At 39.2% G+C, this 16853-nt stretch overlaps 1 protein-coding gene across 4 annotated transcripts; it reads left to right on the forward strand.

Annotated features, from left to right (window-relative positions):
* The first annotated feature begins 232 nt into the window (after positions 1-232).
* On the forward strand, positions 233-16737 carry vmp1 (vacuole membrane protein 1). 4 transcript variants are annotated; one of them, XM_008425301.2, is made up of 12 exons: positions 233-330; positions 867-978; positions 1285-1417; positions 1772-1862; positions 3376-3486; positions 8130-8297; positions 8403-8531; positions 10016-10096; positions 11344-11460; positions 12609-12670; positions 14626-14725; positions 15168-16737. In XM_008425301.2, the coding sequence occupies exons 2-12, from the start codon at positions 900-902 to the stop codon at positions 15309-15311; spliced, it is 1215 nt and encodes a 404-aa protein (XP_008423523.1). In that variant the 5' UTR covers positions 233-330; positions 867-899; the 3' UTR covers positions 15312-16737. The 4 variants fall into 4 exon arrangements, with proteins under 4 accessions (XP_008423523.1, XP_008423525.1, XP_008423522.1 ...); XM_008425303.2 differs by lacking the exon at positions 233-330 and adding an exon at positions 420-441; XM_008425300.1 differs by lacking the exon at positions 233-330 and adding an exon at positions 505-616.
* Positions 16738-16853: the final 116 nt, after the last annotated feature.

The raw sequence follows: 16853 nt of genomic DNA on the forward strand, positions 1-16853 counted from the left end.
CTTACACTAAGCAAGTAGGGGTACACACCAGTTTTAAGACATACGAAACTGCGTTGCCATGGTTACATTTTCCAACTGTAAATTTGTCAGCTTCTTATTGGACAGCAACACTCTTATAACGGAAACACGTCTATCATTTATTTTTGTAATATTTGCAATTTGAAACAAAATTGTCCCACCTGAAAAATCTAAGATCTTAAATTCAAAAGGAGGACTGATTCTTCGTTTTTGTTAATATTAAGTGTTTAACTGGTTGAGAATCAATATAGTTTAGCTTTTATTTTGACACGTCTAAGTTTTGTGTTTCCGGGTGAAGAAGACAGGAAAGAGGTACGGTGGTACTGATTTATTTAACCAAAAATAATTGGTTATCACCTTTTTTTCTTTTGCTTTCTTGTTATTGTGGTGTAATATAAGTTTATATATTAATCTACAAACAAGGTGAGTAGTAATTAAATTTAGAGCTCGTATTTAAATGTACAGGCTTCCGGTGTCCCTGTTGGCTAGCCGGTTAGCATGTGGACGGTTGTGGAATCAGCGCATTTGACTTCGTATCCTGTTACAGACTGACCTACAAAGAGACGTTTCTTCCAATTAGCTTTATTCGTTATTTTTTGTAAGTCTATTGGTAATATATTTCCCATCTGTCTTTATTTGTGTGGCTTCTCTCTTATCTTTTTCGCCACGAACAGAAACGTGAGCTACCCGGCTTTATACTTTGACTAGTTATTGCTCAAGAGCCGCAAATTATGATGTTACTCCTCCACGGAGTCCCGTCACAGACTGTTCCTTTTTTTCTGCTTGGACACAACGATCCCCGATGAATGCGAAACTAACCGCTTTTTGTTCGTCTTTTTCCTTTGTAGACTGCCTAAACAGCTCGAAACTGTGACAGTGAGATGGCAGCCAATGGAGCAAGCTGTGAGCAGCCTCAAAAACGAGCAGGACCCAAAGATAAACAGAACGGCAAGTCCACAGGTTAGTGTGAAAGGTTTAAGGGCCGAAGACAATCCAAAAAGTTTAGCTCATTTTAACACTGATGTTTTCATTGTTAACAACAGCCTCATGTCAGTGTCATAAAATTGCTTCAGCAGTTTCATTTCGGGCTACTTTCAGTTTTTAACCCGCGTTGACAACTCTCACCGCATGACAGCAACCGAGACAGACCTTTGGCTACAACCTTTATTATGTATTTGGCATTAGCAGTTCCACAGGATGTAGTAGTTAATGAGCCTCTTAGTTGTACTGAAACTCAAGATGATTCCAGCTCTGTTTGCCCTTCAGACTTGTTATTGAGAGAGAGACGGCAGAAAGAGAAGGAGGATCGTCTGTCTCTAGTGCTGTGGAGGAGGCCGGTTGTCACTCTACATTATTTTCTTCTGGAGACCCTCGTGAAGCTAAAGGAATGGACTTTTGAGTAAGCCTCAAACAGGTTTTGCTACTTGGTCTTTGCTTTTGCACTGCTCTGTTGATGTTATGCTGATACATATTTATAGTTGCGACATATGTGTTGTTTCCTTTTGAAACAACTCAGAGGTTTCCTGCTGTTAAATCCGTCACAGATACTGAAGACCTTGTACTATTTTTACATTTTACTTTTTAGACAGCTCAAAAATATTTATGACAAATAAAGTAATTCAGTCTAGACTAATTTTTGATCCAATTTGCAAACGAAACTAATGTCATAAAACTATTTAATAGAGACTAGTTATACTTGATCAACTAGAATATTTGGAAGCTGATCATTTTGTTCTCTTGTTTTTACATACAGGCTTTGGCACCGGCGAGGCACAGTGTTTGTATTTTTGTTGTTATGCTTCCTGTTCTCGATCACATACTCCACTGATGGATCACACCAAACGGTGAGACTTTACTTTCTGTTTTTTAGCAACATAAATGAACTCCACTGCCTCATCGAAAACTGTGAAACAGTTGATGATAATTCGGTTTTTTATCATCTTAGACTTTGCTTACAGAAACCTCATGTTGATAGACTATGCACTGAACACTGTTGGCAAGTAACCTTTGGTCACACTTTCAGCTGGCTGGAAGTTTTATTTACGGGTTAATCAGTGCAAGGTTCAGTGAAAGCAGAGAAGCACTGCATAGAATTGATGAGTTAAAAGGAGTGAATATCAAGTAGTTGACAAAGTAGTATAAAGTTACATTCAGCAAATCAAAATAGGATTTGAACCTTTGTTCTAAAAGCCATATAATTACACACTGTGCTTGAGAGCTATGGTCTAAGTACCTATTGCACAATCATAACTTTTAAGTTTTTTCCTGTATGTCTTTTTCATTCTCACATGTTTGTTGAGAAGCTGGTGTTGCAGAACCACTGGAGGGATGAAGTGACACTCTGAAGGCTACAATTAAGAGTCGCATATCTCCTAGTTCTAAAGAGTTAAAACTTGTCAATTTTTTGCAACACCTTATTAGTTTTGTTTTATTTCCAAGCATCACAACCACTGAGGACATAACAATTTCATGAAGTCCTGTGGTCTTTTCTGTCTTGGGGAACTTCAGCACCATTCAGTGTGTTGGTAGTGAGAAACCAGCCTGGGCGAAGTATGTTTTTGCTGTAAATCCCCCAGCTGGCTAATCACTCTGGTCCTTTGTCATCATCACACAGTTGAGGTCTCACTCCTACGTAGGTCACCTGATAAAAGGTCTGTGAAGACTTCACTCGGTCACTGAGGTGTAACAGCAGAGTGTTGACTTGAACCCTCTGGTCTTTTCAGAAAGCACACAGCTGGCAAATCACCATTTACCCACCACCATGCTTGACAGTTGGTGTAAGGTGTATTTATGGGTTTGTTTTTGTAAAACATGATGTGTGTTATGTCCAAACATTTCTGCCTCACATATTCCACGGTCGTTGTTCCAGGAGTCCTGTGGTTTATTCAGATCAAACTTTGCAAACTTAAATTATGTTGGCTTCTCTTTATGAGGGAGAAAACGCCTTCATTTGAGAACCTGATGTTCCGACTGTTTCTAATTGTATTGTCATGAGCAACATTTTACATGTAGAGTTTGAGATGCAACTCTTGGATTGCTTAGAGTTTCTCTGAGCGATGCACTTCCCGACATTGGGTGAATTTGTTGAGGTATCCCACTCCTGGAAACTTTTAGAAATGTCTTGAATGTTATCTGATTATATTATCTCGTTTTCTAAATGGACTTCATATTTTGAAATGTTCGACAGGAACACTAAAGTTGTATCCATCTTAAAAAAAGAAAAGAAAATTTTATTTGTATTTTTTATCTAAATGAAACTGTATGATTGAGGAATATGTTGCGTCACAGTCCTACATTCAACCGACTTTTCTGTTTCCTCAAGTATTTATTTTTCATTCTCTTAACATTCCCTGACAGTATGTTCAGTACCTGGAGAAGAAGGTCCTGTGGTGTGCCTACTGGGTGGGCCTGGGGATCCTGTCCTCAGTGGGACTCGGGACTGGTCTGCACACGTTCCTCCTTTATCTGGTAAGAGAAAATTAATGGCATGTTCCTGGTTATGCAAAACATTTTTAACAGAAAACGGCTCCAAAGAAAAATGGGCCTTTCTTTTAAATTTACATACACATGTAAAGATAACAGAAGCCCTTTAGGCTTTACTGATAATGGCTTACACTTTAAATACCTACAAGTCCACATTTCTAGAAGATATTTATTTCTGTTTTGTCAGATTCACTGATGAAAAAGTTAGATAAACTTGATGTGTAGAGTGCCATTTCTCAATTTTGATATTCAAATATGCATTAGCTTGAAAAGCATTGGAATGTTATCCTGAAAACCAATAAAAGATATTATCTTTTAACTCTAACAATATTGCCGTAGTAGTCTTTATGACGTCCATTAAGTATCAGTTTAGTATTTGTGAAACAAATCAGCCTTCATGAGAAGTGGAGGGCCAATCTTCTTGGCTTAGCATGTATATGTTTTCTATCTCCTACTCAGTAGTGGCTTTATTTTTGGACTAAAATGACACAAAGCAACCAAGCCATGAGTTACTTGAGATTAACCAAAACTACTACTATTCTAAGCCTATCCTTGTTGTTGCCAGATGATGGCGCCATCCTAAAAACCCAGAAATAAGTTAGTCTGAGTCAAAATACCCATCAATCTAAGGTTAACCGGGAGGGACCTTTGGCTTGCCCACTGACGCTTGTCTGAGAGTGACTACATTAACCGAGTCACTGAAAGTGTGTGTCATTTCTCCTAGATGTGGTCAAAAGTAGACTTTAGCTTAATTAAAGAGTGGAAGAAAGTCGGCAATGCTTGTCCACTTTGAGGTGTTCAGTGTCCACATGTGGGCCTGCTGAGTTCCCTTTGCTATTTCCACTGCAACCAAATCATAAGAAATCCATATGGGTGACCTTTCAGTTTTCAGAAATATCCTAAACATAAATATTTTTTGATCAGGATCAGTTTGGATTTATTTCACTTCATTCTTCTGTCTTGGTTTACTTGCGTTCATCATTCAGGTACTTAAGGTTTTGTTTTGGGGATTTTTTTGTCTGCTTTTGGTTCTTCAGCTGATCCATAATACACAGAGGAAGTGTGACTTCAAATCTTCTCAACTTTGTGTTTTATTAATTATATCTTCACCACATACCTTTGCACCATCCTGACGCCAGTTAACTGATTTTATATTATTTTAAGTTTTACCACAAAATTATTCATTAAAAGATCATATTTTACCACCAGGGCCTAGGCTCAAAGTGTGGGCAGTTCCATTGGAATTGACTCATGTTTCCACTGCACCGTCTCTCCAAAGGTCATAAAGTCTGTCTTTGTAACTTCTGTGTAATTTCTTTAACAAACAAAAACACCTTGTTGGGCTTAACAAATTTTCACTATTTGTCCTTAAACCATTATTTATGGTACATTGTGTCCAAAGGGTCAAAATAGAAGTGGCAACACGATGTTGATGCCATCTATGGTGACATCAACATTGTGATGGTACAGAGACAAAACACATTTGACAAGCTTTACAACACTATGTAGATTATATCAATTCAAGCTCTTACTTTTTATTACTAAAATAACATAATTAGTATTCTACTCTGGTAATTAAACTTTCTAAGTAAATTTTGATTGCTAACACTCAGTTGTAAGTAATCATAAGGGAGGCACAGGTGATGTGAACTGACAGATATAAGATATAAAAACATATTATTCAAAATGGTTTATAGTTTCCATACAACTATCAAAGCCTTCAGTCTGGAGCTTTTCAAGCATAAATGTTGCTTTAAAAACTCATTCAAATGTGTTTGCAGCAGTTACAAAGCAACTGCATTGATACATACTTGGCAATAGTAAATTCAATCAATCATATTGTATTATTACATATAGTTGGTTTAATAAAAAAATAATATAGCTTCATCTTGATAATTTTCTTTGTCCAGTTCTGTTTTCTTTGATTTTCTGCCAATTCTTGTACATACAACTATGGATTTGTTTTTAGAATTTTCATTTTATTCTTATATTTCAATCTCCTTATTAGAGCATCAGCTTTCTGGAAAAAAAAGATTACATTTAATTATATCATTTTTATACAGCTTCTGGGCTTTAATCTCTTCTGTTTGAAAGGTCACATATGGACAAACTGATTTGATCCATTTAAATGATTCTCACTGTATATCCTGATTTGTTACACACATTCAGCTGTCCCCAAATTACTGCAACTATTTAAATCCTTCACTGAGAAGCTGAAAGTTTATCACATGATACAAGGCTGCTTCTCACGAGACTAGTTCCCATTTTTCTTTGCACTAGATTTACTTCATCTTGACAATGCAACCGTGTCACACTCACAGTTATTTATGTTTCACGTGACAATCTGAATATAAACCACACACAGTTTCTGTGGATTTGCCTCAATCCAGAAGAGGATTAGATCATGGGGTTCGGTCATCGCCATGGTGATTCATCATGATGGTTCAGTGCCGATCCTCTAGTTTCAATTTTCTTCTAAAATTCAGCATTTTGTCATTTAACTTCTTAATATGTTTGTGTAAGACATGTAAATATTATTGTTAAAAATGAAGCATCTTGTTTTTTTTGTCAAACTTTCACACAACTTTAATTGAAATACTCAGATTATCACTATAGTATGCATAAGTATATATATTTAAAATAATTATCAAAAATATCACAATAAGAGTTGTAAAAGAAAATAGGTTGTTTTGCCAATGCTTCAACAAATAACTTGAGTTGAAGAAAACTGACCTTTTTTCAACACAAGTTATTTGAGTTGAAAACTTGAGTTTTACCAAAGTCTCAAATGAATAACTTCCATTTCAGTTCCTTAAATGCCTTCTAATCTACACCATATCTTGGATTCAACTTACCTACATCTTAGATTTCTGCAACTGTTTAACTACTCTTTCCCTTAAATTGTTTTTAATTTTCTTTTCTTTTTTTTTTTTTTGGTAGGATTCATTTTCATGTCTTGGGGCTTCAGCTGAGGAATTCAGATTGTGATAAAACTACCAAAGACTTTAATGAAGAATTTATCTCCAGACATTCCCTGAGAACCTGCAAAGTACTTTTGCTCCTGCAGCTGACTCATTAGTCTAAATCAAAAAGTTCTTGTTACCTTAAACAGCTCCTTGGTCAGCAGAGAGTGTGTTTAATCGAATTTGTATAAGAAAAATAAATCACCTGTTCATAACAGATTTGATCTGATATGATCCTGTGTTTTAAGGCTTTAAAACGCTGTTAAACCAACAGACATTGAGGCTAGAGCACAGGACACAAGAGGATACCTGTATTAACTGTGTTTTCAAGGAAGTTGAAATGATTAATGAAATAAGCTAATTGTAAATAATAGCTCCTGATTTGAAATTAAGTTCTACATTTAACTTTCTGAAACTTGCAGAAGTTCTCTTTGTGTGGGAGAAGTTTTGCATCAAGGATGTAGTGTTTCCATCTGATCTCACTTTTTTGATGTTTCCAAGAGATTCCTTCATATCGAGATGTTTTTTGACTTGTCAGACGGCTGCATTCAATGCATTTTCACCCCGTTAAGATAAAGATGACGCTCTCCCTGAGGGTCAAAGTTCGGTCTTTGTCACCATTCTGAGAGCGACATTGCTGCTGCTCCGATACAGTCTGTCGACCCCTCAGGGGAGAAACCTCACGTGAGGCCTCCCAGCGTTAACTCTTGTCTTGAGATGTTAACTCTGTTGACCAGTTAGAACAGGCTGAACTGAGTCTCAGTGACTCACGTCTGCTTTCCTCAATCTTGCAAGAATTAATAAAGTGCTGCTTTGAGTGTAAATCCCGGATCTGTGCTTGGTAACTAGGAGTGACGGTTTCATTAAGGGAAACTCCTTTCTCCTTCGTTTTAATTTTTTTCCTTTTATTAGTCAGACACTGGCTTCTTGTGTCTTGATAAATCAAGTCTTTGGTTTGAAAAAGTGTGTTGTGAGAACTAAGAATCGTCATCTGTGTCTGCAGTTGGGCAAAAGAAGGCTTTTTTTGTTTGTGTTGAAGAAGTCCATGTCAGCACTGACTTATGGTGGCTTGTCCATTGCCTGTCAGTGTTGATGCCATAAAGGATTATCTGTGCTTTACATGCAGGTGGGCCAGCTGCAGGCGAGGCCAGGTGAGCTAGTTTAATCAGAAATCTTTAAAGACGAATGATGATCTTCCTGTCAAGAGACGCATTGTATGACTCGGCTCCAATCTGTGTGTCTCTGTGGCAGGGTGGATGCTGTTAGCTCACCATTCAAAAAGGATCAATCAGAATCATACTTATTGGTGGGAAGCTGCAAACTGGAAGGACTTAATTAAATAAGACAATTTACTGAAAAGGTTTGAGAAAACTAAAATGTTCTCTGTGGAAGGGAACCTGAGGGCCCTTCATCAGAAATACTAAGAGCCTAGGAAGCTGGGAATAGTTGAATTGCTGTTGGTGCCCGCTACTTATTTCGTGGAAACTTACGACGTTTTTATCAGATGCAGTTGTTTCTGTGGTTATTTAAACCCAAAACCAAAATATATAACACGAATAGCATCATTTGTGCAGCTATATTTAAGCTCTTCACATTTCCCGACATTTTCCATGCATGTTGAAGTCTCGGTCTGATGGATTTGATTTTTCTCTCTCTCTCTCTCAGGGTCCTCACATAGCTTCAGTCACCCTGGCAGCGTATGAATGCGGATCCATAGACTTCCCAGAGCCTCCGTACCCCGACCAGATCATCTGTCCCCAAGATGGAGGCCTGGAGGACAGCATCTCCATCTTCTCAATTATGTCCAAGGTCCGGCTGGAGGCCTGCATGTGGGTGAGTGGTGGACGCGACAAGAGAGACCTGACAGTTTCACTGGCCAAATGTGCAAACAAATTAGAAAAATGTGAACATACACTGACTGCAGCTGTGTCTGTTTAGGGCGCGGGGACGGCCATCGGAGAGCTGCCTCCGTACTTTATGGCCAGAGCGGCTCGTCAGTCAGGAACTGATCCAGATGAGGATTACGAGGAATTTGAGGAGATGCTCGAGCAAGCAGAGGGCGCACAGGTCAGAAAGATCAACGCTCATGTTTATAAAATGGTTTTCGATTGTATAATTAACAAATATTCTCTTTTAGAATATTGTCTACATTGTTGCGTGAATATTAATGTTTTGTATATTATCTCAGTGGATGTATATTATTTCTTACTGAGATTTCCAGAGATTTTAAAACGGCTAATGGCTTCCTTTTCTTTAGTCTTCATTTCTAAAGCTCTAACCAAACGGATGTTTAAGTTTTATCTGTGTGGTTTCCCCCCCATCATAGTTATTTACTCATTACTCATCACCTCAGTAAGATATGATTCTTATTTAATTTGCCCTAATTTTCTAAATGAACAAAGGAACTCAGAGCCAAGCAGGCTTCTGATTGGTCCTGAGTAAGCACGTGACTTCAGCGCAGCCCCTCCTTCCCTGCACTTCCAGTAAATCTGTGTGTTCGTGGGTGAGTCACCCCGAGCTCAGCTCCCTCTTTAATCATCCCTTGGGCTTCGCTCTCGTTGCCTCCCTCCATCTCCCTCTGCTCTTCTCACCGGCCTCTAATTTGAATGACAGACAGCGCTGTCAGGAAGAGAGTTCACATGACTGGAGAACGCTTGGATCAGATGCTGAGTCAGCAGGACGGAGATTACCAAAAAACTGGAGACATTGTCTCCGTCACTTAGTCCCACTTCACCACGTGGAAGGATCCCTGCACCTGCGTTTTTTCACCGTCTCCTCCTTTTTATAGTGTCAGAAGTGAAGAGCTGGCTGATGAGCCGCTGTTGAGGAAAATTACAGAATAATAATGTTCTCTGTAAACAATAAAAATATATTTAATTGGAAAACGAGCACAGAAAGTTGGTGGATATTTACCATACGTTCTGAATTATGACGGTAAATTCTGTGAGAAACCAACTTTATCAGCCGACTTAAATTAAAAATGTGTTTAATCATGTTGGCATGTGTGTTTATTATAAAACAAAAAAACAAAAACTTGTTTTTCCAAATTAATGTTTAACTGTGCCAGCAGGTTTTCAAACAGCCTCTTAATTGCCTTCCTGCTCCGGCGGTGATCTTTACAGAAAAACCACAGAGTTTTACCCCCCTGCAGGAGTACAGATGCAATCAGAAGAACTGTGGCGCTTTTATACCACACAGATTTGAGCAAAACGCCACAAGAGTCACCAAACGGAGAGAAGAAAAGCAAAAATTACAAAGCTCTAAAATAGGAGATAGTTCACCACAGAGCTTTTGACCAAGGCTTGTGTTCCTCATTATGCTGTTACTGTAAAATGGTGTAATAAAAACCACAAGAAAGTGCATTGATTTATTTAAGCAAAAAAAAAAAAAGGAAGGGGGATTATGTTTTCAAAGATCTTAAATTATATGTTAAATTTGTGTGATTGAATAAAAAGATTTAAAATAACATGGGTTGTGAAAGTCTTACAAATGTATCTTGTCATGTCTGACTGCAATCCCACATTAAAATGAATTTTCAATTTGCTTTGCAGGATTTTGTTACAAGAGCAAAACTGGGAGTTCAGCACATGGTGCAAAAAGTGGGATTCTTTGGGATCTTGGCTTGTGCCTCAGTAAGTAGAGAGCTTTTTTTTCCATCTTTCAGTTGACATACAAAGTATTTAACCTCGCATTGAGAGGAAGGAAAAAGATGTACAGTCTTCTCTTTTTGCCAAACATAAAAATATGACAGTTGTGGCATGGATTTATTTTCAGTCTCCATGAGCCAATGTGTTCGGCCACCTCCCTTCGTCAGCAGTTGCAGCTGCTAGTCACGTAGAGCAACTCTCTTTGCACATCTACATAAATGCATGTCCATGTTTGTTCCCAAAATAATTCGCACACACGGCTTGAATGCGCCGTCTGTGAACATCAGCTGCTCCAGTCCAGTTCTGAATTTCACTGAGCCGGTCCAACATAAAAGTACGCTGATATAAACTATCACTTCGTGGCTCTGGATGACAGTTCTGAACTCAGTCTTTTCTTCTGAAGCATCTAACAGGTTTTCTTCCAAGTTGGATTAATCTCTATCCAACTTCAATAATCCTTCCATTCTACACACCGTCTACGATATGTCCAATGTAGCAAACTGCACACATTCTGATGCCTTTTGTTCAACAATGTTCATCTTCTTGCTAAAAGCCAGATTTGCATTTGTGCTGCACTTTTCCATTATTTGAGTTCTTCTTGAGATCCTCAGACTTCATCCCTGGTATATCTGCTCTGTTCTCTGGTCTTATGAAGTGGCTTGTTCACAAACCATGAGGCCTTAAACAGAACAACTGATTACACACACAAGTAGGCTGGCCATCACCCTCCTGCTCAGTTTTTGCTTACTGTACAGTCTGGGTTTTCTCCCATTCACTTGGATTCCATCCAGTCGATTATTGACCAGGCCAATCGGCAGACAGAAGAAGAAGTCATAAAGGATGATGTCCATTTCCTATGCTCTTTTAGAATTGTAGCCTGCCTGCAGTTTTTAGCAATGGCAGAGGAGGAAGCGAAGAAAGCCAATCAGTGTGTGGTGGACACAATTCCAAATACTGATTAACATGAACAGCCGCCTTGTTCGGCTCGGCACTTCTCTCTTCGCAGTGGAGAACGACTGTTTACAGATATTAAAATTTGGATTTTTTTTTTCCATCATGCTTGACAATTACATGTCACAAAAAAAATCTAAAAAAAAAAAAAAGTACATGAAAGCTTTTGGTTGTAACTTGACAAGATATGAAAAGGTTAATGATTTTCTTTTCATCGTGTCACTCTTACTGAGCTAATTGTGTTGATATGAAAGAAGTCAATTTTCTTGTGCATTTTTCAGATTCCCAATCCTCTCTTTGACTTGGCGGGAATAACCTGTGGGCATTTCCTGGTTCCCTTCTGGACTTTCTTTGGAGCAACTCTGATCGGGAAAGCCATTATCAAGATGCATATACAGGTCAGTGGAGCAGATGAAAGGTTCATCTAAGGTGGTTCAGAGCTCTGGCTCTCCTCTCATGGTTTGTTCCGTTGTTCTTAAGAAACGATACCGGCACACCTTCACATCCTCGCAGAAACATCTCCTGATATGATTCATCCTCTTGAATCATTTCATCACGGCTGTCTAACCACAGCACAATACAGCATATCAGAAATTGCGCTTTAGCAGAAAAGGATTCACTGCTGACTGGTGTGCTTTGATGAATCTCCAGAACCTCAAAGGGTTGTGGGAAAGATGAAGCCGTGTGCTGAGATCATGAGATGGTTACTATGAAACTCCTAATTGTGCACTTCTGGTTGACTTTCACCAGTGGCTGAGCTGCTCCTCTGGGTTTTTCCTTCATCTTGTTTTAGCCGTAGCAAGTTTCCAGACCTCTTAAAGAGGCTCCGAGATGAAAGGAGGAAACCTTCGGAAGAAGTTTTTAACAAGAGTTTGGAATGACACAAAAAGGCCAATCAGAAAATAATTTTAATTATACAGAGTGGAGTTGAGACTGTCACACCAGTGACTAATATAAACCTAGACAATGAGGGGCTGTCTGTTTTTTTTTTTTTCTAAGTGACTCGCCATTCCAACTGAACAAATCCATCTCCTGGTGGTACCAGTCAGTGATCTCACCCGAGAAGGTCACCTCTTCCTGTGGGGTGGGGGGGTCCGGGCCACACTGAATGGACATGAGAAGGTAAAAGGAAATGGAGCAGACTTTAAAAGCTGCAGGGGAGACCCATTTCTGTACCTTGAACTTCTCAGACATCACATGATTTATCCTGTCTGATCTTGTCCAGGGGGGCTGTGTGTCATGCTGTTTAAAGCTGATCAGTTTCAGAACCAGAGGGGGAAAATAATGTGGTTTTGGGCCCCCCGCCCTTCTGCTTTGGTTGTTTGCAAACCACACAAACCCCCTCACAGCCTGAAATGTTGCTTAAGAGCCAGGTTTGAATTTTCTAATTGGCGTCTGAGCCTCAGTGACCCTCGGCTGTTCAACAGTAGTTCTGTCAAAAAGACAGACTTTAAATTATAATTTTTTTCTAACCAGTGAATTTCTTTTGTAGAAATCTTTGTACTTTGTCAGTCAAAGATGCTGATCAGTATCTTTTCTTCCACAGAAACTTTTTGTTATCATTACCTTCAGCAAGCACATAGTGGAGCAGATGGTGTCACTCATCGGGTAAGTGTGTGAGAACGGTTGAAAAACTTTTCTTTGTAAAACCGATGTCTTTTGGTTTGGTTTTTACGGTTAGGAATGCGTTCGTCAACATTTTCCCATGTATTTCTGACTGCTGATGGGTCGAGGGGGAGGGGGTCCCATATGAATAAATGCTTTCACTGCGTAGGAGTAGATATCAAGGTATTACCCCCACACACACATGCAATCCATCTCTGCTGCACCGCTGACCAAAAGTATGAGGTCACATTCAAAACAGGGTGATTTGACTCACGGGGTTTCAGCTCTGACTGACGGGATGATCGAACAAGGCAGGAAACACAAGCACAGACTTGAACGACCCGCCTGCTGTTCAGGCAACAGAATCAATACAGCTGCTGGGATTAGCTGGGATTTTTTTTTTTTATATGAAATAAAAGCAAAAGTTATTCATTTTTTTCAGGAAGTTCTGTTCATCAAGCAGATTTCTTTCATATAACTTTAAAACTATGAACTGATATTAAGAGTGGAAGTGCTCTGCAACAGTTGACCACAACTCTTTGTGTGAAAGAAACATAAAGTGATGTTAGATTGTGAAGTGGAAGAAACATGATGCATGGATTTAATTTCATTTACAACTAAAATCTGACAAGTGGATTTAACCTTCTTAAAACATTACAACCACTTTTGATTCAGCTTTCCACCTCCATATTTTGAATCTTTGTATAATGGATTGAACAGTGTCCTATGAGACGTTTGGAATATTGTTTTATATCTAAAAAAAATAAATAAATTCTTCCACTTTAAAACTATAAACTTTGTTAGTCTCCCACTTAAAAACCCATTAAATGGGGCGCCACATGGGTCAGTGGTTCAATTCCCTGCCCTGGGCTTTTTACTGCATGCCTTCCTCTTCTGTTACTTCTTCCTGTCAAGCTTGAATAAAAGTCCACTAAACCCATAAACCATTAGAAAAACCAATAAATTATATTGAAGTTTGTGAGTTTTAAACATGAAAAACCGTGCGAATACAAATTCACAGAACCGTGGTCATCAATATGAATCACCAAGCAAGTAACTTTGACCATATTTAGACAAAAAAAACATTTTCTTTCTTGCTCTAGTTGCTCTCAAGGTTCTTTCCCACGAAGATCACCCCTGGTGACTCGCTATGATTTGTACAAATGGAGCCTTTTGCTGATATGGGTATTTCGCTTAATTTCATGTCTGTCTCAAATCATGTTTGTTTGTGTGTAAGGATGGAGAGATAACCCTGAGTCACTCAAGTTGAGTGTTATTCAGCAGCAGGAATTACCCTCTCTGCATTTGGTGCTTGTTATCGCGCTTCCTTTTGCTTAGTCTAGTCAAGTCCAGACAACATGTTTACATCCTGGCTGAATTCAGGAGGACTGTCTACAGGCTGCAGTATTTTTTCTTTCTGTTCATTGTAATTATAAGTTTGGCGTTATGATAGATGTTCCATTCAAGCTCCGTTTCACTTTACCAGCATGTAGAGCCACATCAACAAACCCTACCTCTGACTGGAGGAAGCGTTAAAGCGGTGTTCGTTATGACTGGCCCCCGGTGAGCGCTTCCACTCCTGCCTAATAGGGAAATTAGCAGACACTGATTGGCTGTCTTTCCACCATGAAAGCACCAGTGGTGGTAAAGGTGATGACATCATGTCGACTCACTTCCTGGTTGAAGGGGGCTGACACAGACTCTTATAGAGAGCGTAAGAATATAAAAGAAGGACTGAGGAGTTTCTGCTTCATTCCTCTCTGCTGCCTACTCCTTCTCACAGTAACAATTAGAGGTGGTGGCAGCTGCAGCACGGGGCCCGTCTGTAGGATGAGGCCTCGGATGCTGCTGGTTGGCCCGGTGGATCAGGACTTTTATTTCCAGCTTTCAAAGCTTTTATTGGGACTGCTTGGTTGGTGAGTTATAAGTCTTTTTTTTTTTCACTTTTGCTATTCCAGGTCTGTTCCTACAATAGGACAATCACTCCAGAAGCCCTTCAGTCAGTACCTGGAAGCCCAGAAGAACAAGCTACACCATGCTGGAAAGAATGGACCAGCGGTAAGAACAGCTTTTACTGTCTACAATCTTTTCTCTTTTTTCCCCTCTGTTAATGTGTGAAACCTGGGAGGCTTTGATGTGACAGATATACAAAGTTAGGACATGTTAGGACAGAGTAGCTATGTCAGAGTTTAGAAATGTGCATAGTAAATGTTTCTAAACAGATTAAAGCAAATCCAGTTTCTGATCCTAAACATATCGCCCTCTGGTGGGCACATTGTGTAACTAAACAACTTCCCATGTATTTTTTTCCTTCACACTAGCATTTTGTTTAATATAAATATTGTAAAAGAATAATTTACTTAGAAGAAAGTACAAACACATAGCCTAGCCTTATAAACACTCATAAGTACAGCACCAGCTGGTTTTGTCTACTCATAATCTGGTTTGCAGAAATGAGTGCAACTTACACCATATTTTTGTACCATTTGGGGTTTTCCAGGATGAAAACTGGCTGTCGTGGGTGTTTGAGAAGGTGGTGCTTGTCATGGTTTGCTACTTTGTCATCTCCATCATCAACTCCATGGCTCAGAGCTACGCCAAGCGCCTGCAGCAGCTGAGGCACTCCGAAGAGAAGAGCAAGTGATGGCGAAGCAAAGCGCCTCATCCATCCAAGTGACTTGTGTTTCTGCAGCTGCTGCTCACAACTTACCAACGAACCTCACCCATCTTCATTGCTCAGAGAGACCGAAGGCATTAAGATGAAAAAGAAGCAGAGGCATTCAATGCCTGTGTGTGTGTGTGTGTGTGTGTGTGTGTGTGTGTGAGTCTGCGCACGTGCTATTAAGGATGTATGTGCAGTGTTTTGTCTCTGTCGAGTTTTATAGTTCTTCTTCTCATCTCACTCTGCGTGAGTGTAGCGTGACTGACTCCTGCTAGCGGTCTTAAGATGTTACTTTAATGCTAAATTAATCCTTTCATTAACCTCAGAAGTAAAGCGGTGATTTGATGGTAGCTGCTATGCTGAGGGCAGCGCCCATCAGATGCTATGCCTTATGCAAGTTGGGAATGCCTGAATTCCCTTGAGTATAGCTCTTGACTTAAGGACTTGATTTTTATTTAATTATGTAACATATGTATGGATGGGAGTTGATTTTATTTTTGCGATGTGCTGCCAAGATAACTGCAAACAGATAATGTTTCTTTTCAGTCTTTTCAGGGTTTTCATGTTTTTCTTCTGGTAAATATTCAGACATATTTTTTTCTTTTTTCTTAATTTCTAGTACTGTCAGCTCAAAGTGATTGGGAGGGTTAAAAAAAGCAATATCAACTTATAAAGTGGGGTATGTACGGTTTGCACATTGTGTAAATGTTTTTTGACTGTATGATCAGATGTGTTTCTATTCCAGTTGTTGCTGTGAACAAGAACCAAAATACAAAAACAAAAAAAGGCAGTAACATTGTAATCTCAGCAAATGGTCCCATTTCTATTCTGTACATTTAGGTCAGATCATATATAAAATGTGGAATTGACATTTTTTTCAGTCTGAGTCTTATTTTTTGATGTTTTCTTTCCCAAGTGTTCATCCTGATAAACTGCTCTATTCCTGTCATGATTTCAATGTATAATTTTCTCAAAGAACTGAGCACCTACAAGGTAAGTAACCAGATCAAGTTTTAGTAACATGACTGGAACATTTCCTTAATACCGTCAGCCTGATTGGGCTCTTCATACTAATTAATCCAATAACCTTCAATTTATGCCAGCTAAGATGTTTCTGACTCTTGATGCATGAAATCAGTTATTTTCTTTAAGACGCTATGTAACTATCCCCAAACTACTCTCCTACACCGTCAGCTAGCTTATCAGACTGGTGTTGGCGGTTACATTTCCATGGCAACAGCGGTCTGTAAGCTGGCTGAAGCTGTGGGCCTTTCAGCCGCTCAACCTATGTTGAGACGACACATCCAGTTGTTGGATGTGAGGCGACCTGCCTGTCACGTTGTTGCTCTGCTCTCATGTCTGCCCAGTTCCACTGTGTAAAAAAAATCAAATAAAGTGAGTTACCAAAGATCCTGACTGTTTTGTTTCTGTCCACTTTTACCTTTCAGGCTCTTCAGTACTTTTAGGTTTCCACATTCATGAGCTTGTTCATCTTGTATATTTTTTAAATTGGAAAAGTGGTTG

Source organism: Poecilia reticulata, linkage group LG13, assembly GCF_000633615.1.
Source record: "Poecilia reticulata strain Guanapo linkage group LG13, Guppy_female_1.0+MT, whole genome shotgun sequence".
Classification (NCBI taxonomy): domain Eukaryota; kingdom Metazoa; phylum Chordata; class Actinopteri; order Cyprinodontiformes; family Poeciliidae; genus Poecilia; species Poecilia reticulata.